This window comes from Temnothorax americanus, unplaced genomic scaffold, assembly GCF_048541705.1.
Source record: "Temnothorax americanus isolate GAGA-0224 unplaced genomic scaffold, ASM4854170v1 Scaffold15, whole genome shotgun sequence".
NCBI classification, from domain to species: domain Eukaryota; kingdom Metazoa; phylum Arthropoda; class Insecta; order Hymenoptera; family Formicidae; genus Temnothorax; species Temnothorax americanus.
This window is the reverse complement of record NW_027509286.1, coordinates 1,910,269-1,937,523: the sequence shown is the minus strand read 5'-3', so window position 1 is coordinate 1,937,523 and position 27,255 is coordinate 1,910,269. Positions and strand designations below refer to the sequence as shown.

Here is a 27,255-nt window from a genome sequence, read left to right as displayed (position 1 = left end):
GGCCTCGAGAGGTCTCCGTGCACTTCTGCTCGTTTGTTATTTGACAAATAACGTACTCCGAGCAATCGGAGCAAAGTGGTTCTCATTTGATAAAACATGTTAGCACGTATCGAATGTGCCATGTAATTTACTCTGAGAACACTTTCGTTACATCGATTCTCTTGAAATGTGATTCGCGAGCTGAAGTTAAAATAATTTCGTCAATTGTTCGCTCGAAAAAAGGACAAAGAATGCTGTTATGCCATAACGATTCTTCGGAAATGATTAACGTAATATTGTAAACCAATGGCTTTACAAAAGCTACGTTCGGCTAACGGGATCGATCTGTTCATAATTAATTATCTCATTTATATAATATATAAGAAAGTAAGTACCTGTAAGAAGTAAGAAGTAAAATCAGTCGTAGAGTTCATTTTATTACACTTATATCATACGTGAGTAATGAATCATATAAGCCGATATTAAACAAATATTTATATTAGGGTGTAATCGACGTTAAAGTATCTCTATATGAAAGCACAAATATACATCATCGAACGATAAGAGGGAGATGATTATGAGCAGATCGAGAGTTTTCATTCTTCCAGAATTGCTTTAAGCCCCTCAACTTTGGATACAGCCAAATACAAGTGCAATCGTTACCTCGACGCATTTACAAAAGAAAAAAAGAACTGATATGCCAAGCAATTATCAAAAAGAAAGAGACAAGATAAATTAAACATTAAGTAAAAGAATTTAACAGATTAGAGAAGCGTCGTCGTCTTTTATCAGCCACCGGCGCCGTCGCAATACATTTCGATCGATCGTAACGATATGTATCGCGATGATGTATTATAGATTTTCCGCGGTGATTGCAAACAGGGTGTTAAAAAATTCCAAGTTCGATCGGCGATAAGCCGAGGCTAATTTGCGGCGCGACAGGGCGGATCGTGACGCCGATTTGCTTCGCGACGAGAAAGCTCGCGTGACAAAATGTTATTTCCACTTTCGACTTTGCATCGCATTTCGCGAGAAAGCGCAGCCGAGTGCACCGCGCGCGCATTCGTACGCGAGCATTATTTTAAAGTGGTGCAATTCTCTTCGTTTCGGACGACGAGGTCGAAGCCGAGGAAACGGCGAGAGCTTCGCGAGTGGAAGGAGCTTCCAAATCAAAGTTTTTATCAAAGAGGCCTACTAAGTGGAATATATTTCTTCTCGTACTCCTGAATTTTTGTTTGCTTCCTCGAAGTTTTTAATCGACTACGATCACATCTCTCAAAACGGAGGATATGTCCGCCGAGTTTTCCCCATGAATGACATATCAATGAAAGTTTTTGGTCGACGATTACGATCGGCTGTGACGTTCGACGAGCAAGCGGCGGTCGCGGGTGTAAAAAAGGAAAAAGAAAACGAAAGCGTTGACGAGTCGCTGTGACGATGACGAATTTTAGTATCGAGTATAAAAATAGAAGGAAACAATGACGAGGTTCGATCTCCTCGTGTATTCTGTTCTGCCTGATGTCGAGGGTAGTGAAGAAGTGTAACGCCTATACTCTTTCCAAGTGTTTCTTATTCGAATTCAGCAAGCCGGAACTCGCAACGAAAGTTACGTCTTCGTCCTGAAAGTCGCAGATCGCGATTCTTGTTCCATTTAACGTCCTTTCTTCTTTTCTTTTCTATAGTCCGCACACGCATACACTCACACACACATACATACATCACGAGTTATGCCCACGTAAAGTCCTACTCTGTGCGCATCGTAACTGCTAGGAGTAGCGTACGAGCTATATAGACTTAATCCTTTGCACTTGGTGGACGTCGGTGTTAGGCGAATAATATTTTGTATTGTTGTGATCTAGTTATTACACCCGAGAAACTCTCAAGTCAACGAGTATGTTGTAAATACATATTATACTGACGTGTGAAATCGACGAGTGCTCTCGTATGATTCGTTAGAACGTTGTCGCTGCCGGAAAGATTATATATTAGCACCGATCTCGAATTCCAGGACTGGTTCAGGAATATAACAGATACAGTTGGCACAACTATTCTAAATAGGATTATTCTTTTACTTCTTCCTTTTAGACAAAATTTATGCGAGTGTTAACGGGTCTTGTGCTTTGAAATATTTTTTGAACACCGTCTTGTTGTTTGAGATATATCTCTTGAAAAGCAGTGCGGTGATATTTTTTATTTTGTTTTTGTGAAACATACTTTTGTGTAGTATTTAACTCAGTTCTGGAGTCAAGAATGATATCTTTGACAAAGAATTCGAGAATCCTCGCATCTTCTCGATCCTTTGCTCGCGCGCTTACCTCTTCCCCAAATTGCTCAGATACGGCGGGAAAACTCTAAAAAGAAAGAAATTAAGAGAAAACAAATTTTGCAAAAAAAAAGTGAGAAAAAGAGAAAGAGCACTCGAAGGATTTGAGCATCCGTTCGTAAATAGTACGTTCTCGAATATAATAGTTAATAAAGCGTCGGGGCGAAGAGTATTTTTTCTAGGAATGTTAGTGGACCATATGGCAGCAGGAACATTAATATCGTAAAATCGCGGCGAATTTCATAATTTATAAATTGCAGGAAAATCCCCCCAAAAAAGAAAGAAGAAAAGAATGCAAAATTGAAGCTGTAAGTAACGGAGGAAAATTACGCGTACGGGAAAAATAGAAACGTCGGCCATCAACTAAGGGGAAAGCAGTGGGACTTGTGAGGCAATTAAATGATACTTGAATGATAGTATAAATGCAGAGTTGGTGCAAACAGTAAAAACCTTTTTTAGACGTCCCGGAGAGAGAAAGAAGAAATGAGTAAAAATGAGAGAGAAAGAGAGAGAGAGAGAGAGAGAGAGAGAGAGAGAGAAAGAAAGGAGTGAGAATGTGTGTAAGTAAGAAACTAAAGAAATGAAAGTTGTAGGAAGAATGTGAGAGTGAAAAAGAAAAAGAGAGAATGGAGAGAAGTTGAGAAAGAGAGGCATTAACAGAGGTAGAAAAACAATATGAAAACGATAATATTATAAGCAACAAGAAGTGCTTTTATGAAATACAATATTATTTATACCATCCTGATGACGCATATATATATATATATATATATATATATGCATATATATATAATATATATAAATATCTATATATATATCTATATACATTATATCTATATATGGTAAGTGATAACGTAAGAAAGAGGAATGTGTATTATGTAACAACAAGGTATAAATAAGTATATTAATATATTACAAATACACTTATAAGTATACATATAAATATACACATATATATTAAAAATTATGACCTATTATGATTATGATAATATTATTAATATTGTAATAATTCGTAGTATTATATTGTGACTAGTACAGCATTAAGTAATAAAGGTTGTCCTGTATGTGAACATGGGTATATTATCAAAGGTACATGTATTGACTGGTAACTCTCCGCACCATATACTTCCTCTCCAGTTCCCCTTTCTTCACTATATTTCTTTATCTTTGTTTATTTTGCGTTATATTTTCCTTTGATTTCTGCCAGCGGTGACGAAGGACCTATTAAAACAAGCGTGAAGTTATAAAGGTAAGTTGCGCTGTTAAAAGTTTATAATCGATAAAATTAATAATTTATATTAAAAATTATAGTTTTTTCTTGGATAGTTAACCAGTAATATATAGCTCGATAAAACTATCAAACGACCTTGCTAGTAATTAAAAAATACGAATTGCATAATTAGGTGCATTATGCTTGTTTATTTCCATAAAAGCAGATACGTCATTGTATTGTTAATTATCAGGAATACATTTTTGTCAAGAACTATTGATAGATTGATATGATACCGATAGATATGTTATCTGAGAATCTTTGTAGTAAAAACACACGTCGGCTGTATAGATAAATTGATGGTTACGCATAAAATTGTAATCGTTCAGTTGCACAAAACCCTCAATCAAAGAAAAATATAAATAAGATATTACTCAAAATCACGTAAACGTATGTAATAACAGTATTGTATTAAAATAAATTGAAAATTTGTGTATTTATCTTATTAGAAAGACCTGCAATGTTCAAATAATTGGTATCTAAATAATTGACCCTACTATACACATTCGGACAAATTAGTGATAATTGTTTTGTTAACTTTTATAGGTTTTATTCATTAGAAATGTTAGTTGCGATAACATTTCTGATACAACTGATTTGTCTTTGATTTATCTCTTGACTTGCTTTATCGTACAGACATGTGACTTATCTTTTTCTCCTGATAAATTTTTAATTTCACTTTATCTCGCTCGCTGACAATTAAACTAGGAGATAAGATCATTAGCAGCAGGAGAAACAGAGAGACTCCGCAAGAAGATAAACGGAGATGCTCTATCGAATCTCTCAATATCGCAAAAGCAAATTCATGCGACAAACCGAGTCCATACTCGATCCTGATTGCATAACCGTGTGTAAGTAACGTTATAATACAACCTTACGTCATTTTCACGCGTTTACGTTCCAAGTAAAACGACACGTGCAGAGGGGCATCGTCGTATTGAGCGTCGGTCCGTTCTTCTGTGATGACCGATGTTGCGCGAGCACGAATTCATAAGCCGTATATAATAACCAAGGCCTGTACGGACGTGATCAGTGAAGTGATACACATCAATGATGGAGAACGGATCGTTCGTTAGCACCCAGTCTCCCGAAGGTATGTAAAATCTCCGAATAAAGTCCCCCCGTTGCATTAAAAGAAAAATTCTTTTGCAGTTCCACTGTCGAAAAAAGTGAGAAAGTTAATTTTCCAATTCGTATAATATATTCTTTTATGTCTTAATCTAAAAAAAGTAATTATTACACCGCCATTTTCTTTCTGAAATTTATTTACTTCTGATTAAAACACGATGCAAGATTTGTTTTGAGATAAAAAACTTTATATTTTATGTTTTATAATTTTATTATTTAATTTTACAATCAAATTATTACTTTAATTATGTTTTATACCGGCAATAGAATATATAATAAGATGAAAGTGATCAGCATCACGATGACAAGAATTTATTATAAAATTGCGGGAGTTATTTTGATTATTACTATATATGATGAAAAACCGTTTATAAAATTTACAAATCGTGGTTTTGTAAGCTAATAAAACGTTGATCTTAAAAATTGATTATTGATTTTAAAAAATATATATAAAAGAAGATTAATAATTATAAATCTCATAGCTTCCGTAGCCACGCAAACACAGTATTTTCGCATTAAGTGAATAAAATTTAACCTTTTCACTACAGTGCTGGCACAGCTAAAAGCATTGTCGACAGACAAAAAATTTATTCAAACGACGTTTGCAGAAAATTTTATAGCTCAGCGATATGTGAATATATCATGCGATTACTGTTACTATGCTACGTTAACAGGAGCATTTTGTCAATTAAACGATAAACGTGTCGGGTCGAATGTACTTAGGGATTTAAAAAGGTTTTGTCAAGAAAAATTGTCGTGTAATCTTGAACCTCATTATCACATCAGTAATCTAAATTTATATCTTCAGAACTATCTCTTTGACGTAAACATAGTCAAAATTGATATTTTTGTGGTTGTGTTTATTTCTACCCGCGTTGTAAAATAAATAAATGTTATGAACAAGAAGTTGTTTTTGATACATGTGCTTTGCAACGTAAGAGATCGTCATGGCGGCGGATTTTAGCGTAAATATAAGTCTCCAAAAAGTTTTCGAGAGTTTTTTAATAAAATCTTATTTACGCAAAAAACTTTTTTATGTGTATTATATTATGCCTTTTTCGGATTGCATGCTTATTTCTAATTTATCATAATAAACTATTTACACTATATTATATATATATTAGCATCAAAATTATCAACGTGGAATGTGTTATTTAAGATAAAGCCAAGCTATATATATAAACACGTGGCACGAGATACTGTCATGTCTCTTGATAGCTTGACTTTAATCTTTGGAATTTGGTAATTGTCAGGTTTATAATTATTTACATCCGTAGCGAAGATCTATAAATTTGCAACTGCTTCTCGCAAACATTGCATCTTTGAGCAATCACGTTTTCTATTAAACTTTTGACAATTTTATATAGTCCGTGCTCTCCCTATCTCTTTATAATAATTTCGTAACTGCTTGTAATATAGCTGTGTAATTTTTTATATTAAATATTTTGGCAATTAAAAGCTTAATTAAACTGTTATTGAAATAAATATTGTTTGAAATTAATCGAAACATTATAATATTAAAATGAAGATATAGAGGAAAGTCCCCTATTATGGGACACCACATCTATTTTGCGTGATTGCCGGAAGTTCATGTGCAGAATTTAAAAATGTAGTAGGCGAGTGCACGCACGATCGATTAATGAATTTTCCACTAAACAGGTTTTACTCTAAGGGCAATAAGTTCACGATGGAACCAACAGATAGAACCAATTAATTTAGCAGAAACCTCGCTATCGCATATTAGGAGCCTATCTAATATAGGGGACTTTCCTCTAATAATACAACGAAACGTTTTCGATTTAATAAAAACATTACAATTAAGTGAAGAAATGTATTTAAAGGGCGTAGCAAAGACTTTGCATAATTTCAAGGATCAGTTTCTACATTTTGCTAAAATATATTACATCATTGTCAATTCGCTTATGACTATAGTTTATTTTGTTACTTTACAAGCACATGCTATGAATAGGGTCAATTTAATTTAGGTATCGCGACCATGAAGTAATATCAACGAGACTAATTATGTGTCATTGAACAAATACATATATACGGATGTTTGTTCTAATGCAATGCGTTTTATCTTATCTCACATACCTACTTCGAAAGTAAAAAAATTAGAAATATTTGTAATGTTACCCGCAAGTTTACACCCCAAGAGAATTTTTCCTCATCTCTCCAGGTGATATTATTTTGACATGTTTACTTTTCAGACACGATAAAACAGTTCGAAGCTTATCTGAGAAAATATGAAAACGATGACAAGTTGGTGATTCTGGAGGCCGCGGAAAGGCCAGGGTCAAAACCCGGCGACAATTACATGTCGATTATGATCAGAACGAAAGTCGTCGGCACACGCGGAGATGGAAGTCGTTAGTCTCGTTACTTTTATTTTTAGTTTTACGTTTACAAGAACAAACGAAAATTATCGGGTAAAACCGGTAATGTTCGATTCAAAACTGAATAATTTTAATTGACGTAACTTCAAAATCACGTTAGAGATAGAAGAAGGCAGAACACAATGCTGTTTTATTACTTATTTTTATATTAATTCCGAATAACGTGATATATGAAGAAAGCATATATGTACCTAGGTAGAGGTAAAAAATCGCGTTTCCAGTTTTTGTCTAAATGGAATAAATATATTTTTCAATATAACAGAAGCTTATATATTGTAAGCTTATAATGGTAAAGCGTCCATTATTACTAGTTCTTAAGATACAATGTTTAGAAATAGTCATATTGAAAATTTTTATAGTGCGTGTTATTGGCAGTTGTACTACTAAACATGTCAGTTAAATTACTTTATTAAAACTTAATAAATCAAAAAAATTGCTACTTTTATTTTATATTTAAAAAAATATATTGTTTCCCTGTTTAAAACTTTAGACCCTGTTTCCTCTGAATTTATAATAAAAATGGAGATACGATTCATTGGCTCGTATTCTCAGTTCACTTTTATTGATAAAAGCGCGTTTTTATTTCTGAAATGCTATAGTGTGTGTAACGTAAACTGTAGCATCGCAGAAATAAAAGCGCGCTTTTATCAATAAGAGTGAACTGAGAATATGAGCCTTTATCTTTAGGGTATATATATATTTTATACTTTTATATTAAAAAAAAAGAGTTATTTTTTACAGATAACAAATATTAATGACTCACATTGTGTATTTGATTAAAACAATATTGTGGATGGAAGTAAATTTTATTAATTCTTTTAAATTTTATAAATTGAATTTGTCTCATAGTTCAATAAATTGTATCTCCACTGATAGTTTTTTGTGATCTGAACATATTGTTTTGGTAAAAATTATTTTTTTGTATTTATTTATATAATACGTAGAAAAAAAATATATTAGTATACATGAATATATGCATACATGGATACGTTTCTTGAATTTCTTTTCTTATTTGTGCACAGCATATGCCAAGACTTTTATGACAAAGAAGATTCAGGAGAGCAACATTTCCACATTGATGGATCTTTCCGATTTATTCCGTATGGAGGCACATGCTTATACAAAAGTATTGCCCATTCTTGGACCTTTTGGCCCTCGATGTGTACATGCCGATCAAAACACTATAATAATGGAAGATTTGGCGGAAAAGGGATACGTCACCTGCGAGAGGCGTAACTTACTCGACTTGGATCATACTGTCTTCGCCTTAAAGGTACGTTCCAGCAGATAATTCGATCCCGGAACGTGCACTGCTTATCTTATCTCGATTCTCTGCGATATAAAAAAAACGCAACGGATAAAAAGGATAATAAATATCAGAGGATAATACTAACTAATGTATTATTTATTAACTAGTATTATCCATAGAGAGAGAGAGAGAGAGAGAGAGAGAGAGAGAGAGAGAGAGAGAGAGAGAGAGAGAGAGAGAGAGAGAGAGAGAGAGAGAGAGAGAGAGAGAGAGATGGAGATAGAAATAAATTTAGATTTTTAGAGATATTTACATTTGTACAAACACACGTTTTTATTTGCCTGAATTTCACCTAAATAATTCACTTGAATTAATAGCATACTTTTTTTATATTTTCTGTAGAAACTTGCCAAGTTACACGCGTCGGCTCTAGCTCTAAAGATCAATGATCCGCGCAAATTTGACACGTTGAACTTGAATATAGAAGAAATAATTTACAAGGACAATTCCCAAACGTCGGAAATGAGGAGATGCACCGAACTATGTGTGAAGTCGATAGTAGAATATTTGGATAAGATACAGCCACGAACGCAGGAATTGCAAACTATTAGAAATTACTTTGCCACCTGCATCGACAGAACTTACGACGCGATGCGTCGAATATTCACCGCACCGAAGAAAAAGTACGACACGATCTGCCACGGTGATCCGTGGGTCAATAATTTACTCTTCCTGTATGACAACGATGGCAGGATAATCGACCTAAAGATGGTAGATTACCAGATAATCAGGTATACCTCGATCGCCACGGATATCCTTTACTTCATATATAGCAGCGTACGATCGTCGTTGATCGAGAGGAGTTTCGAGAGCTTCGTCAAGATCTATCACAAAGAGTTTCTCAACGCACTCCAGCAATCGGGCGTTACAGACGAGAAGATTTTGGCGGAGCTCAGAATGGAGTGGCTGGAATCGGAGTTGCGAACTTACTCGTTTTACGGACTGCTCATTGGATGCTTTTTGATAAATCCGATTTTGGCGGAGGAGGAGGACGTTCGGAAATTTCAAACAATTGAACTTGGTGTGATGAATCCGGTGTATCAGGCCGACACAAGTTCCCCGATGGGCCAAAAGAAAATCGATCGCGTCAAGTGCATGGCGCTTCATTATTACAAGAGATTTCATTTGGGTATTATTAATGACGATATCGAACCGATTACTGGTTAGTACTAAAATTGCTCGGAGATTACGATAACGTTTATTGTCTAATCGTATAATATTATCGTCTAATGAATGACAGTAAATTTTGGTGTTTACCGCAGGAGTAAAAAAAGCAATCGTAATTTAATCCCGTGTTACGTGGATGTATAGATAAAGCACCGATGTGTACGAAGAAAGAGGGAGTTTATATTATATGTATTTTATACCGAAAAATATAATTATTTTTAGAAAATTATTGAAGAATATTCTTTCTATAATTACTTCAAACTTTATCGATTTTCGAATGTAATAATTAATATAAAGTGAAACACACATAATTAGCTATGATTGACATTGTAAACATACGTAATCATACGTGAGAAATTAACTACAGTTTCAAAAATAATCTTAAATTTAAACTGTTTTACCGAAATACTTCGACAAAATGTGTTTTTAACACGTATTCAATAATTTTTATAATGTATACGTAATTATTCAAATATATATTTTCGATTTTTATAAATGATAAACTAAACGTGTCGAGTCGAAAAAATGTACTTAAAGATTTAAAAAAGTTTAGAAATGTCGAGAAAAATTGTCGTGTAATTTTGAACCTATATCAGTAATCTAAATTTATCTCTTCAGAATTATCTCTTTGACATAAACATAATCGAAATTGATATTTCTGTAATTGAATGTTGGTTTCTTCTCGCATTCTAAAATGAATAAATGTTATGAAAAAGAAATTGTTTTTAATGCTCTTTGCAACGTAAGAGATCATCATCACGGCGGATTTTACCCTAAATATAAGTTTCCAAAAAGTTTTCGAGAGTTTTTAAATAAAATCATATATATATATATATATATATATATGTATGCAATAAACCTTTTTGTGTACTACATTAAACCTTTTTTCGGATTGCATGATTATTTATTGTTTATAATTTATTATAATAAGTTAGTTGTTTATCAAAATATATATTTATAGCCAAGCTATAAACAAGTGGCACGAGATACACTGTCATATCTCTTGATAGCTTGACTTTGATCTTTGGAACCTGGTAATTATTAGGTTTATAATTATTTACATCCGTAGCGAAGCTCTAAAGCAACTGCTTCCCGCAAACATTGCATCAAAATTATTGAGCAATTGCGTTTTCCATTAAACTTTTGTCATTTTTATAGTCCTTGCTCCCCCTCATCTAATAATTTCGTAAAAGCTTGTAATAAAGCTAGGTAATTTTTTATTGATATTTTGGTAATTGAGAGCTTAATTAAACTGTTATTGAAATGAATATTGTTTGAATGTAGGTAATCGAAAAATTATATTATTAAAATGAAGATATAATAATACAACGAAATGTTTTTGAATTAATAAAAGCATTACAATATTAAATGACGAAATGTATTCAAAAGACGTAGTAAAGACTTCAAACATAATTTCAAGGATCAGTTTCTACATATCTTGCTAAGACATATATTACATTATTGTCAATTCGCTTACGACTACAGTTTATTTCGATATTTTACATTATAAGGACATGTTACAAATAAGGTCAATTTAATTTTAAAATTAATCAAAAAATTATAATATTAGAGTAAAGATATAATAATATAACGAAATATAATTAATAAAAGCATCAAAACTAAATAACAAAATATATTCGAAAGGCAAAGATCTTGCATAATTTTAAAGATCAGTTTTAGCTTTTACGTATTGCTATAAGACATGTTGCATCATTGTCAGTTCGCTTATAACTACAGTTTATTTCAGTACTTTACAAGCACATTACAAATAAGGTCAATTTAATTTAGGTATCGCGACCATGAATGTAATTTTATCCGCAAGTTTACAACCCAAGAGCATTTTTCCGCATTTCTTTAGGTGATATTATTTTGACATGTTTACTTTTCAGACACGATAAAACAGTTCGAAGCTTATCTGAGAAAATATGAAAACGATGACAAGTTGGTGATTCTGGAGGCCGTGGAGAGGCCAGGATCGAATCTCGGCGACAATTACACGTCGATGTTGATCAGAACGAAAGTCGTCGGCACACGCGGAGATGGAAATCGTTAGTCTCGTTACTTTTATTTTTAGTTTTACGTTTACAAGGACAAACAAAAATTATTGGTAAAACCGGTAATGTTCGATTCAAAACTGAATAATTTTAATTGACGTAACTTCACAATCACGCTAGAGATAGAAGGAGACAGAACAATGTTGTCTTATTACTTATTTTTATTAATTCAGAATAACGTGATATACGAAGAAAACATATCTGTACCTTAGAGGTAAAAAACCGTAAATATCTGAGGTTTTTGTCAAAATGGAGTAAATATATTTTTTAATATAACAAAAGCTTATATTGTGTAAGGTTATAATGGTAAGACGTCCATTATTACTAATTCTTAAGATACAATGTTTAGAAAAAGTCATATCGACAATTTTATAGTGCGCATGCCTAATTTATAAACAAGGTACAGCGTGTTAATATGGCAATTGTATTATTAATATTAAACATATCAGTTAATTACTTTATTTTAAGAACTTAATAAATCAAAAGGCGCTACTTTTATTTTAAATTTTAAAAGTATATTGTTTACTTGTTTAAAATTTTAAACCTTGTTTCCTCTGAATTTGTAATAATGGACATACGATTCTTTGGTTCGTATTCTCACTTCTCAGTTCACTTTTATCGATAAAAGCGCGTTTTTATTTCTGAAATGCTATAGTATATGTAACGTGAATTGTAGCATCTCAGAAATAAAAGCGCGCTTTTATCGATAAGAGTGAACTGAGAATACACGAGTTTTTATCCCTAAGGTACAGATATATTTTATACTTTTATAAAAAAAAAAGTTATTTTACAGACAGCAAATGTTAATAACTCATATTGTGTATTCGATTACAATTAAAAAAATATTGTAGACGGAAGTAAATTTTATTATTTTTTTTAAATTTTATCATTTTTTTAAATTTTATAAATTGAATCTGTTTCATAGTTCAATAAATTGTATCTCCACTGACAGTTTTGTGAAATCTGGACATATTGTTCTAGTAAAAATTGTTTGTTTTTTTTGTATTTATTTATATAATATGTAAAAATATATATATATAGTATATATATGAATATGCATACATAGATACGTTTCTTGAATTTTTTTCCTTATTTGTGCATAGCATATACCAAGACTTTTATGACAAAGATGACAAAGACTCGGGAGAGCAACATTTCCGCATTGATGGATCTTTCCGATTTATTCCTTATGGAGGCACATGCTTATACAAAAGTATTGCCCATTCTTGGATCTTTTGGTCCTCAATGTGTACATACCGACAAAGATACTATAATAATGGAAGACTTGGCGGAAAAGGGATACGTCACCTGCGAGAGGCGTAACTTACTGGACTTGGATCATACTGTCTTTGCCTTAAAGGTACTTTTTCCAGCTGATAATTCGATCCCCGAACGTGCACTCTTCTTATCTTATCTCGATTCTCTGTGATGTAGAAACACAACATAAAGAAAGGATAACAATGACCAAGGGATAATATTTATCCATATGACTAGTATTACGTATAGATTGAGATAAAAATGAAATTTAAAGATTAATTAACGTGATTTGAAATTAATCAAGTCCGTACTTTTAAAACTATATCGATTTTGAGAGATATTTACATTTGTACTTACAAACACATGGTTTTATTGGTATGAATTTCACCTAAATATTTCACTTACCTAAATTAATAGCATATATCTTTTATATTCTTCGCAGACACTTGCCAGGTTACACGCGTCGGGTCTAGCTTTAAAGATCAATGATCCGCGCGAATTTGACACGTTGAACCTGAATCTGGATGAAGTACTTTACAAGGATGACAGTTCAAAGACGTCGGTAATGAGATGGATCACCGAATTAGCCTTGAAGTCGATAGTACAATATTTAGATGTGATACAGCCACGAACGCAGGAATTGCAAACTATTAAAAATTATTTTGCTACCTACCTCGACAGAACTTACGACGAGATACGCCGAATATTCACCGCACCGAAGCAAAAGTACGACACAATCTGCCACGGTGACCCGTGGGTCAATAATTTACTCTTCCTGCATGACAACGACGGTAGGATAGTCGACCTAAAGATGGTTGATTACCAGATAATCAGGTATACCTCGATCGCCACGGATATCCTCTACTTCATATATAGCAGCGTACGATCGTCGTTGATCGAGAGGAGTTTCGAGAGCCTCGTCAAGATCTATCACAACGAATTTCTCAACGAACTCCGACGATTGGACGTAAACGAGAAGATTCTGGCGGAGCTCGGAATGGAGTGGCTGGAGTCGGCGTTGCGAACTTACTCGTTTTACGGAATGATCAGTGGATGCATGTTGATAAATGCGATTTTGGCGGAGGAGGAGGACGTACAGAAATTTGAAACGATGGACTTCGACGTGATGAATCAGACGTATCAAGCCGAAACAAGTTCGGCGAGCACCCCCAAAAAAATCGATCGCGTCAAGTGCATCGCGTTTCATTATTACAGGAGATTTCATTCGGGTATTATTAATGACGATATCGAACCGATTTCTGTTACAGGATAGTACTAATATTGAACAATCATGATAACGTTTATTGCCTAATTATTGTATATAATGTTATCGTCTAATGAACGGCAGTAAGTTTTGGTGTTTACCAAGAGTAAAAGAAAGCAATCGTGATTTTATCTTATGTTACATAGATAATACTCCTGTGCGTACGAAGAGAGAAGTATTATATGCATTTTATATCGAAAAATGTAGCTATTTTTAGAAAATTATTGATCAGAATATTTTTTTATGATTATTTTGAACTTTATTGATTCTTGAATGTAATAATTAATATAAAGTGAAACACGTAATCAGCTTTGATTGATATCGTAAACATACATGATCAGAAAAATTAACTACAGTTTAAAAAATAATCTTAAATTTAAGTTATTTTATCGAAATATCTCAACACAATGTATTTTACGTATTAAATAACTTTTCTACTGTATCGTTCAAATATATATATTTTTTAAAAAGGGTTCCTATAATTATTTCTTGCGCAGTGTACTATGCGTTTTGAAAAGTTTATGGAGATGTTGCGCACAAATAAAAATAATTTAAGAAATCGTATCTTATAATGCGTCGACGGGACATAAAGGTGTAATTGGTATAATTTACATTGACTCTAAGTTGCATAAACCATTTCTTAACAAAGCCGTTGAGTAATGATGTTCTAAACGGTGATTTGTGCAAACGGCGTCTTTCTCACAACACAATTTCGCCGCCGAACTCGTGCCGAAATTTATCCGCGACGCCCATCTATTTCATCGCTGCGGTATTATTCCATTATTTCATAGCGATATTCTACTGTGATTATTGTTACCGACGAGACCGCATTACAGACATCCTCGGAGTGAGGTAATCCATGATGTTTATTAGCTTCATTATTTTATATTACGCGAGTGAAGCGTAAGTTAATAGTGCTCATTTCGGTAAATTCCGCTTAAAAGGTCGTAAAAATGGAATCGCGGTCAGGCGATATCATCTTTATCAGAATTATTTCTATTTGCACGCAGATTATACACGCGCTATATACAATATATAAATTTATATCGACTATAATAACGACATATCAGCGTTGGTCACAAGCATCCCGCATGATTAATTAATCTGCACAAGTTTAATCGCTACCTTTAAGAATCAATTGAGGAAGAGGACGTAAAAAAATAAATGTCTAATTGAATTTTGTGTGTAACCAAGTGCCTGAATACAACAGAGAGGTGAAAGATCAACGGAGAAAGCGGCAGTAATATATCGAAGGTTAAAATCATCAGACGCCGTAAACCTATAATAGGACTTCGTGGTATAAAATTAATCGAGAGGCGAGGCGAAGTTCTGTCGTTTGACTAGGACGGATGCCCACGATAAGTTAAGGTGTCAGTTTCGCAGCTTGTGCAGCGGGCCAATGTCCCAGGGCGTGGGAGCGCGTGTCGCTTAATTGCCACACTCTTCTCTTCTTGTCCCACCGCCACCGTCGTCGGCGCGGTGTGTCGCATTGTTCCGCGCACAGGCACGCGGAAACACACGCGTGTAACACCGAGAGGAATATTAAAATGCCGGAAGGACGCGTTCTCTCGCGCCTCTCTCGGCGTTACGTCGCTCCTGCTTTACCCTATTGTTCGACGACGCCGCGCCGTCGTCGCGGTGTCCTGGGGCCGCGTGTGGTAGAAAGACATCGATAAGGATCCACGATCTCGCTGGCGGATTAAGGCCCCGACGACGTAACGTTACGTTGTCCCACACCGAGGAATAGGAACATTTTTAGAAAGTACGAACATCGACGTTGGGCGATTATTATCTTCGTTCTTAATTCTCGCTTGCAAGTTGATCCTTTTTTTTTCTCTCGCCACGTTTGTCGATCCGTATATTCATTGGCGACGTTTACACCCAGCGACCTGATCGCGGCCTGACCTATATTATGACCCGAAGTAGGTCTAGTCATCATTCGTTTACACCGAAAGAAACCTAAAAAAAGTTAAAGTTAAAGTTAAAGTTAAAGTTTGTATTAATTACAAGCTGATAATCAATAGACTTTGCTCAATTAATCGTTATTTATTTATATGTCCACCAATCTCTTATAAGGAATTATCTTCGATGAAGCGCGCAATGTTTTATGTACCGAATACGCACTCTCGCTATATTTCTCTTTTACGCAATGCAGAGAAATCCGAGGTGAAATCCCTTTTCAACAACTGTCTTTTCTTGATCCTCCTTCATCCGTCGTTTTTTCCGCTCTTTTTTATCCCTCGTCGACAAATTTTTCTATCGCAATTTCCATCTTTGATACTGTTTTTCCTTCTTCGATATTGCTTTTGCTTCTCCGTTTTCCTTTTTATGTGTCGCCGTTTTATTTTCTCTATCTTCGACAAATTTCTTCTCGCGTCCTCGTTCCAATTTTTTCTTTTGTTCTTTTACCTCGTCTAATTCTCTGCAATGTTTCGCCGAGAGATTCTTCGCGAGTCCTCTTCCACATTCCTTTCAGCTCCTCTTTCTTTTTCGATTTTCCTTTCTTTTGCAGCGCAATCCCTTCGTCTCGTATTCCTTCTCTTCGATAAATACTGCCAAAAATAACTGGCGGTAATTAGCATGCGATTTTCTTGCTTTAATTAGAATTTTAATTCACGATTTTCTTGCTTCAATTAAAAAAATTTAGATGTTAAGTTGTACGCAATTTATAAAAGTTCTGGCTATTTCATAAAAAATTCTAGTTCTTGCTACGTTTGCAAGAATTCAGACGATTAATATTCAAAGCGATAAAAGCAAACATGAGATACTTTGGGCACTCTTTTAGTTTTTGTGTAGAAATTTGCAATTTGTAAGAATTGGGTCAGAACGATTATATTGAGTTAGCTAATGCTAATTGGAGATGTAAAATATAAATACCAATCGCAGAATGGAACGAAATAATCGAAAAAAAGCCATGGTTGATTATTTAAATATAGTTAGTTATTATGTTTATTAATATTATTTATTAATACAGTTTATTAATAAATAAACTATAAATTAACTAAATTATTAATATAACTTTTTTATATACAATATTGAATTGACCAATCTTATTATGATTATTTAATATATTCATTAGTCGTGTGTTAATTTGACTCGCGTCGTATCGCGCGGTACCAGGCTGAAGTTGCCGGCGCGTCTTTGAATTTCGCTATTTAACGGAACGTGGGGGTGGGGTGACACGGGAGCGGGGAGACGACGTCAGACGAGAGACGAGCCGGGACGAGCGGCGCGCGGCGTCACGTCTCGTTCGATCGGTAAGCAAAACCCATATTAACCCTGCCATTTATCGCTTATCAATACTTAACTATCGCGTAATATATCGTAGATTCGGCGCCTGTATTCGATATTCTGTTAGAGTTTCGCGATATTTCACACGACTCGCAAGTATTTCGCAAGGCTCGTCCGGCCGAAGAATCTATCGACGAAACGACGATCATATTATTTCGGCTGTCGCAATAAGTGTCGCGGATCTCGGTCTGCAATTTCGACTCGCGCATTTATGTATAACTTGCGTTACACATAAATAATTGACGATAAGGCAATAACCGCGCCATGAGAGACTATTACCGAGCGTATATTATTTGTCGCGCATTCTAGAAGTGCGTTCGAGAACGCACGAACGCGAAATTAGGAGCAACAGGTGTAGCACGTAGCGTCGCTGCGTCACTCTCGGGCGCGTGAAGTTGCCCGCGCGTCCTCGCCGCCATCTCAGACGCGTTCACGCTTCACTTGCGTATATCGTCGCCGGTCGCCAGTATCGAACCCACTCGGCACTCCGCACTCGTAGTTTACTGGGTACTAATTTTCCGCTCTCGCGACGTGATTAACTGCGTGTCGCGCGCGATTAACATTGAGCGCGTCGTGCAAAGTGCCGCGCGCGATCGTTGCGTTCGAGTGATTAGCGTGCTTAATTGTAACGAACGTGTGTTTTCGCGAACAGATATGCCAGTGTCACGAAGAAGTGGCAACGGAGAAAGGGGCGGAGGCGGCGGCCAGGGGTAGCGGCGGAGCAATCGCGACTACCGCGAGGTGAGCAATCAGAGCAATGTGTGAGCATTTCATAACCTGGTTCATTATTCATATTACTGCGATGGATCAAGTAATCACGTTCGTTTGCATAGTAGAGATCCATTGTAGTTCGCTGTATAATATAATGATGTAATACATAATAATAATAATAATTTTATAATATATATAGCATATTTTAGATTATTAAAAATTGTTAATTAAAATTTTTCTCTAATATTAAAAAATTCGAAAGAATTCAGTAAAATATTTATTAATAAAATTTTTTATTAAAATTCTTCTCTAATATTTTTTAAAATTCTTAAAAATATTTAGTAAAATATTTGTAATGCAATATTAATAAATATATATGAAATATTTCAAAAAGATTTTTAATTGTCTAAATTATATCTATTAATGTTAATTGTATAGAATTTTTCTTATCAAATTCATTCTTTTATTAAATATTTGTCCAAATTACACAAAAAAATTATGTCTTGCACGCAATAATTATTCTTTGATTTATTTTGGATACTTTTTTATTTGAATATATTTGTACATATTACAGATCAATGCAGTACGTGTTACAACTGCGCTACTGTGCATCGTATCCGGTAAGTAAATAAAATAAAATATCTTAAAAAAAAAAATTAAAAAAAATATATATACATATATGTATATAAAAATATTTTAATAAAATATCTTCTTATTTATAATTGCATAGTTATAAACTGCTTGACATCTGAATTTACTAATTGTTTCTATGATTATACAATATAAAAGATAAAAAATTTTCTAGTAACGCAGCTGTCAAGTTACGTGCAAAAAGTACGCGCGGTGTTTTCATGTATGATATATGCGATGCGCGCCAGATTTTCAAAACGCTGTAACTTAATAAAAAATTGACTTGTTAGCGACATGCGACAAAAACTGATTTTCTGTATTTTGCATTTTGCAGATGCTTATATTAAATACCTACATACTCTCTTTCTCATAACACCTATATACATATACAATGGAATAATGAATAAAAAACAGGACAAAATATATATAAAATGTAATAAGAATACAATTTTTTTATATATTGCATAGAATCTCATATTGCCGGTACACATAAATGATTTCTTTGTCGAATCAAATATAAGTGTGTTATTGCATAAATTCACATTAAATTTAAACTCTTTTTAAATCGAGTAATTAAGTAACTATTTACATTTTCATTAAAACAAAAGGATTAAAAGCACTTTGCGTGTGAAATTTATTATTGGTATAATATAAAAATTATTATTACACATTTATGCATATTATTTTAACAAGATATAAATATTATATTAATATTATACACATTGTATATTAATAGATTTATATTAATCAAATTGCGTATTCGTCGAATTAAGGTGTAAGTTATAACGTGTCCATTCTAAAACTCTTAATTGAATAAAATTAATCGATTTAGATGACGCTATAATAAATCCATAAAACGAAATTCGATATGCGATAGTTATATCCGCATTCATCGAAATTTAAAGAATAGAATATTCGGCATACATTGATTTTATAACTTTAAATATTACAGGTGGCACAAGACGGCTGGCACGCGGCATCCCCCGGCGCTTGTTTTCGTCACGCACACAATAGACCGCGTCATACTCCGCGCCCCGCTCCTCGCAGCCCCCGCGCCGTGTTCGCGGAAGGTCGCCGCGCTATCATTCTCGTCCCGACCATCGAATGAACAGGCACCCGTGCATGTCGCTCCGTGCGTAGAGTTCTTACTTTTCGAAATGCGATGCGATATGTACAAAGAGAATATTACACGTATCAGAAAGATACTTCGTTGTTTATAACGATCGAATTCGCTCACATGACTGAATGATTTTCGAGATTCACGCGTCAATGTTTCGAGGCACTGGTCATTCATTGCGAAATCTCGCTCGTGTCTCGCGCGAGATTTATCTATTTAGAGATCGAAACGAAGAGAAGATCCAAATTCCAAATTGATGTTTCGCCGCGATTTACTTATCGAACGATGATTATTGCTCGAATTCAAATGCATCCCGTGTCGTGTTCCGGTTTATTCATCAAATTGAAAATAATTTACGATCGCTTAACACTTTCAAATGTGCGGAACGATATGCAAATCATGCGCGAATTATTGTACGTGATTTAGATGACGGAACCGTGGTTAATTAGTTTCACGTTTGATCGTGTTTTCGCGAGTGTTGTCTCGTGAACGTGCAACGAAGCCACATGAGTTCTACGAAGCTGATAATCTGGACAATCTGAGAGGAGGAGGAGGCCTAGGAGGAGGCATCGGGCGCCGTCGGAGCAACTTTGCGGTGAGTATTATTTCTTATTTGTGCAAAATTAATTGTTCTTTCTTAAGTTTGAATTGTTTTATTTCGGATTACAAATATTAATTAGAGGAAAAATTTTATAAAATTTTAATGATCAAAATTTGTAGTTTATTCTGAAAATATTTTTATGGTTCTTTTTCAAAATTATTTTCGTAATATTTGAATATTGAAGACGAATAAAAGATTCAACACTTGTAATAATTAATGTTTGAGGGATTGATTATTTAGAGCATTATTTTAATGTAAACGTTATATTTGCTTGTTACAGAATCATCGTAGCGACGTTGCAGATAACTCCGTTGTTGCGCATCGGTCGGTGAGTGAGAAAGCATGCATTTTATTATTATTAAATATAATCATTCGTAACTTTTTGATAGGAACCTATTCTTTTTTGTACGAAATTAATGGGAGACTATACTTTTTTGCGTGCGAATTTTTATTTTGTGTATATACTTAACTAAAGAATTAGGATAAATTAGATTATATATTAAAACATTCTGGAATTGCATAATATTTGTAATACGCAGTTAAAGAATAATACCTAGTCGTTAACTGGTTAACTGGTTGTCAGAATAATCGCTATCGGAAGCAGTCCGGAAGATTCGGGATTTGTTCTCTTCTATAACGAGGTCTTTAGTGTTCAATGGGTCGCTTAATTTTCTTTCGCGAATTGATTTCGTATAGAAACGACAGAAGCAGAGCACATTGAACTCACTCTCCACTTTGAGGATCATTCTTTTCTGTATCGGATACTAATGTGTCACTCGATGGACTTTGATCTGGTCAAATTGTTGGACCAGTTATACTTTATTGAACGTGGCAATAATACGCTCTTTTCTCACGATTTTTGAGGCTCGAATAAATCCTATCTCGATTAAACATAAAAAGAGAATTAGACTTCATATATATATGTGTGATTAATTATATTATTAATATATTATACAATCGTGTGCACAGATGCGATTGCACAAGACACTTCATTTTCTGTCAAACAATATTTATTGCAATATTTATAGAAAAATAATAGTTATAACTGGAACTTACGTTGCAATGTGAATGCATTATAAAAATTACATATTTCGCAATTGAATCGGACCAGGAGTATAAACAGATTTATTCGTCGCGTGATTTTCTATTTAATCATTGGCTTATAACGAAACTTTGCGTATTTCTTTCGCGTGTTGCATTTTTTCTGAAAGTTTCGCGAAACGTAATTTTGTACATCAATAGTTGGCGAACTCTCTCCTTTTAAAAAATAAAAATATTGCTACATATGTATATTGATAAAATTAACAATTTTCTTGGTCGCGGTTATCCGCGTTATCTAAGGCAAAGTATAATATAAACCTTATAATTATTACTTAATAAAATTATCAAAAAAACATATGTTATATAATAATCATGTGTCGATACATCGCATCGGCATTGCAGCCGTATGTCTTACATCATGAGAATTTTATGTTATTGTATGCATTTCGAATGTTTCGTATATAAATCCGCGTTAAAAAGAAATTTTATATATGTTCAATCTTTGAACAATTTACATTGTACCTTTTATTTTGTAATTCTGTATTGCGCTTTATATTATGCGCATTATATTTTGTATATTTTATGTGTATATTCTTTTTTATATAATTCTTTTATGATAATATAATGTAAAATGAATTATATGAAAAGTAATGTAGAAGAATTAAAAGAAAATGCCTCTAAAAGGAAAAGACCAGTGATCAGAATCTTTAAAGAATCTTTAAGGATTGATTCGTTTTTACTGAATAAAAGTTTGATTTAACCCTTAGTTGGCACACTTCACCAGAATCACATAGCTGGCACATTGGGACCTACTATAGGTAGCTTAAATTAAAGCTTAGTTAAGGGGTTTAAATTTGAGCTGAACTAGACTGGGGCGTTCAATACCCCGCAGTGCCAGCTAAGGGTTAAATCTAAAATTATAAATGTAGGCCAATTTAGAAAAATTCAAGGCCAAGATACATATATTTTTCAAATAAGGTTGATTTTGCTGTGCGATATGGTACAGTCCATGAAATTGAAGTTAATTTGAAATGCAAAGTTAAAATGTGCAAGAATATATTCGGCGAGAATTTTATTTTGTAGAATGTTAAATATTTAGTGACGAAAAATTTGCTGGTATACGGTTCTCGGGATTTGTTTTTTTTTCACTGTGTACGCGCTATGTTTACACAAGGTTGCTATATGCTATCGTTTGTTGCGCCGAGATTCGAACGGACTGGCAGCAGCATGATATATATATATATGTCGTTAATTCCCTTTCAAAGCGCATAACTTTTTGAACATCAGCGATTATCGACTCGCGCAATTAATTAATTTGAAAGTTTAATAATTCACAAGTATAGGGTAAATTCGGGCAAGATGACCATAGAGGAAATATGGCCAACCCATGTTCTCTCAATCTAGCTCGCCATATGAAACATTGAATGAACATGGGTTGGCTATCTTTCTTCTATGGCCATCTTACCCAAGTTTATCCTATGCAACGACCATTTTGAAATTGATATTCTTTTTGCACGTTTTATTTATCTCATATTGAAATTGAAGCGATAACAAGTAGAAATTATAAATTATTGTAGCACGATATTTTCGGGCAATAATTATTTTTCTACGACACTCGGGTTTCTTCACATAGCTTTTTGTACTTTTTACCCATTTAAACGTGACGTTTGTGTATTATTTTCGAATTGCGAGAATATAATAATGCAAAAATCACTGTCTTGATTTTCAAGTAACGGAAAGCCATGAACATATCGATTGTTCATTAATGATATTTTACGTTAATTTTACGTTAATGCGTTTTCGAGATTTATGCGTTTGAGATACATTTAGTGTGCAATGTCGATTGTTCGCGCCGATTTATTGCACATTAATTAACCATCGATTCGACTTTATTAATTATATCGTATCGCATAGTATTAACGTGAAATATTCAAGGGCTCACAATTACGAGCACAGGATTGGCAATCCCGCAGTATCCGAGCTATTCGATTATATTCTCAATCCTGGAAAATGTAACCAGATTTTTCTAAGTTGAGAGAGAGAGAGAGAGAGAGCAGCGATAAAAGGAAAGTGTCATACTTTGTGTAATTCGTGCTTCTCTCGCGTTATTTTCCTGTCACAATATGTAATCAAATGTACGTCTTATAATCAAAAAATAATCGCGTGCGATTAACGTCGCAAGTGTCGTTTAAAGTGCCGCGCGATCATTGTCTTGTGGTGATTAGTGCGCGCACGATCATAATTAACCGCGTTTTCGCGAGTGAGTATTGTGCAAATGACGTGAAAGAATAAGAGAAGAAGAAAGGAGGGAGCCTGGGAGAGAGACATCGGGCGACAACGAAATAACCATGGGGTAATCTATTATTTAAATTTATTATTTAATCTGTATATACATATATATATAGATGCACGTTTAATTTTTTATCGAAATCTAAACTATTTGTATGTACGTATGAATCGCCGCACGAGCAGTATAAATCTATACTTATAACCCCATTAATATATTAGTATAGAATAATTCTTTATCAGAATACATAAAATAAAAAAACTTTCGCGCATGTTTTTAAAGATATTAAACGCGCAGCACGAACACAATGTGTGAAGATTGGAGAGGATATTCTCAAGAGATCGTAATTTCCGTTGTTTCAAAACTAAACATTTTTCAACTAATTCGCACTCGTAGATTATCTGGAAAGTAAACTATCGTGGAGATAAAAGGATTGCAGCACTTTTTCTTTCAATGAATTTTGGAACGCGCAAAAATTGCAAGGTCAATCTCACGATTTTTGGGCATTCCAAGTTTCTCAAATTGAAACTCGTTGAAAGAAAATGTTGCAACCATTCTGTCCACGGCAGTATATTCGTGTCGGTTGTCGGTTGGGTTGGTTGGTTCAGTCGTGCACAATGAATTAAAAAAGAAAAAGACCGAACACGCTTCAAACCTCACTGGCCGGCAATTACCGTGTACATCGACATGATGCATCTCGTAGGATCCGTTATTTCCGTCTCCGTTTGCTCGATCAAGATCCTCAATTCCCTTTCAACGGATCGCCGTAAGATTGATGTGACGGCGATGAACTTTCGTTAGCGATCGGTCGCACCGGCTCTTGTCGGTAATATCACGAAAGGGCGTCCTCTTTTCCGTGACTCGAGGAACGTTAGTAAGTAATACGCTTTTTTTCCCCTCTTTCAACGATGTTATCCAATCCCGCGCAGTGTCCTACGAGAATCCTCTCGGGCATAATGGATGTCCTTCCATCCATCGGTGACATTTCGCCTCGAGGATTTGAGATTGGCTAACAAGTCGTAATAAGTTTCACGCGGAGATCATTATTCTCTTATTAGACCCCCGTCTGATTGTTCTTTGTATTAGGAAAGCGGACGCTTCGACGCAAATGCATATAATAATATCGCTTTATGCTATTATCGTCTTAACTCTTACCGCGAGGTTGTTAGAAAAATCATATTAACTTTTATAGAAGTAACTTTACACGATAATACAAATCATTATGGAGTTTATTCTATTGAAATATTAATCCTAGTACTTCAAAGACGAACAAAATATATATATATATTATTATTTATAAATATATTTATATATGTATTATTATCATATATATAATAAAATAATCTACAAACTTTTGTGATTTTCATATCACTATTTAATAGGGAAACTGGATTTGTGTGTGTGTGTGAGAAGAAAGTAAAAAGTTTCTTCGTAAAGAAAGTTTTAAATTTTTTATTCTTTATAAGATAATACAGAATTGTGATAACATAAACCTACTTGTACAACTGAAAAAGTATTTGAAATAATTAATAAAACAGTATAATTTTAATCTGAAATATGAAAAGAAATTTATACAATTAATCACGCTGAAAGGAACACATTCATGTATGGTAATTATTACATGTTCATCGCAGTCCGTGCTTACTGTTGTCAAAGATTTCACTGCCGCCCGAAAAGCTTTTGATCTCTCAATTTTTAATTTTTCCTTTATGCTTATGCTTTCATACGTGTGCGAGTAGCATGCTAGCCGGCGGTGTACTGTAAATGAAAAATTGAATATTCAACCGTAACGTTTTATAGATGCACCGTCAAAGTGTTTGCAACGATAGGTTTTCCGTGCATTTTCCGGAGCAGTTTCTCACGTCGATAGGAATATTTAAAAGCCTTTTAAAGCCAAGCGTTTCTCGGTGACTGTTTTGCTAATATGTACAACGTGTTCGATGAAATATGTTTTAACGCGCACGTTGTAACAGCCGAGCTATTATACGATACTTAAGCCCGTGTAATACTGATCACTATAGTCGTTTGATTTTACGACATCACAGGTGAGAAATCATAGATAATTTTCGTTTGCAGCGCGCGTTGAAATAATTGAGTGTTTTTTTCGCCATTACTCCCGCTTTCTACAGATTAACTTGTAAAACGCACCGCAAATTTTCTTTTCATCTCTCATATTGACAAATGACTATATAATTTATTTTGAATATGCCTTGTGGGGATGAATTTTTTTCACAGTTGGTTAAATTTTTTCATTAATTATTCACAAAACAAAGAAATGCAAACAAAGAAAATGTTTTACAACTATGTTCTATACCGCAAGAAGAAATTACACACGATTTCTTGCTACTGGCATCATAGATTCAATATGATTAGTCCGGAGCCTTCACTCTCTGACGGAGAATAGTAGCTTGAGTTGAGATGATAATTTCGCGTTTCGCTACAGTGTGCTATTGGATCTCTGAAATTACACTTTGCTGATTTGTTTCCCACATCTGACATCGTTACGGCGTACTATACATTCTCATACAGCCGTGAAAATACTTTTTACGCATCATAAAGTGGAATGAAATACCGCTGCTGTGTGTAGAGTGTTTAAGAAACTAATCAACAAGTTTCAGTCGCAACGAACTCGAGATTCTCGGCGTTGCTCGTTGATTGCTTTCTTAGACGCTAGATGCTTTTAGCTCTTAGGACCATTTTTACAGCGCCTTTACCTTACCGAGTTGCACTTCTCTTCATGATATTTTTATAAAAAATTTCTGGTATTGTGAACGTGAATGATTTGACGTATAACTTATGATCTTATATAGTATTTTTTTTACGATAAAAAAATGGGTTTAAAATATTAAAAATAACATTTTTTTGGTTTTATATTGTATATTGTATAGGAGAGTATCAAAAGTTGCTAAATTTCCATTAATTTTATCTTTTTTTCGGGAAATTTTTAGCTTAAAATTTTTTTATTTCATGCTTAATGGGATAAAGATAAGACATTTTATGTATATTAAAGTTTTTTGTCTTCCAAATAAATATCGATGTCGAATTTTCCTGAGTACCTCGTATAATTTTTTACTTCTTACATTGTTAATGTTTTGCTTTGAATATATAAATATGAAAGAAATTTGAATAAATATGAATAAATATGAAAGTACGGTTTCGTCGAGTAGTACAACACTAGTAGAACACATGATATTAATGTTTCTTGATTAATTAGAAAATTAGCAAACCGCTTATTGAAATACCAGGTGACGAGCTAGGCGTAACGAAAACGCGAAGAAGCGGGAGGACAACGACCGAACAATTAGTTTGCATCATGACAGGGAAGAAAGTATAAGTCCTCAGGCTGGCTGATGCGACGTCAACAAAACTGTTGGCTGTAATTTATAGCGCGTGATGAATAATACTTGATTCTATGGTCGCGAAGTTGAGA

At 34.1% G+C, this 27,255-nt stretch overlaps 2 protein-coding genes across 10 annotated transcripts in view; both read left to right on the top strand.

Moving 5' to 3' along the window:
- The window catches only part of Gw (trinucleotide repeat containing adaptor protein gawky), a 72,455-nt gene extending 57,882 nt beyond the window's left edge, over positions 1 to 14,573 (top strand). For 6 of the 8 annotated variants that reach the window (XM_077401779.1, XM_077401780.1, XM_077401784.1 and 3 more), the window contains exons 17-21: positions 8,119 to 8,369; positions 8,748 to 9,567; positions 11,462 to 11,620; positions 12,730 to 12,986; positions 13,326 to 14,572. In XM_077401779.1, the coding sequence (XP_077257905.1) occupies positions 8,119 to 8,369; positions 8,748 to 9,567; positions 11,462 to 11,620; positions 12,730 to 12,986; positions 13,326 to 14,156 (2,318 nt within the window). In that variant the 3' untranslated portion in view covers positions 14,157 to 14,572. Of the gene's footprint in view, positions 1 to 8,118; positions 8,370 to 8,747; positions 9,568 to 11,461; positions 11,621 to 12,729; positions 12,987 to 13,325 lie in introns of all 8 variants that reach the window. The other 2 variants (XM_077401786.1, XM_077401783.1) reach the window with 1 other exon arrangement.
- A 2,816-nt stretch (positions 14,574 to 17,389) lies between these two features.
- The window catches only part of Thw (chitin-binding domain protein thawb), a 52,978-nt gene continuing 43,112 nt past the window's right edge, over positions 17,390 to 27,255 (top strand). The window contains exons 1-5 of one of the 2 annotated variants that reach the window (XM_077402262.1): positions 17,390 to 17,404; positions 18,091 to 18,179; positions 18,724 to 18,769; positions 19,732 to 20,491; positions 20,778 to 20,825. The gene's annotated coding sequence lies outside the window, so the exon portion shown is untranslated. Of the gene's footprint in view, positions 17,405 to 18,045; positions 18,180 to 18,723; positions 18,770 to 19,731; positions 20,492 to 20,777; positions 20,826 to 27,255 lie in introns of those variants that run through there. The other variant, XM_077402263.1, reaches the window with a different exon arrangement.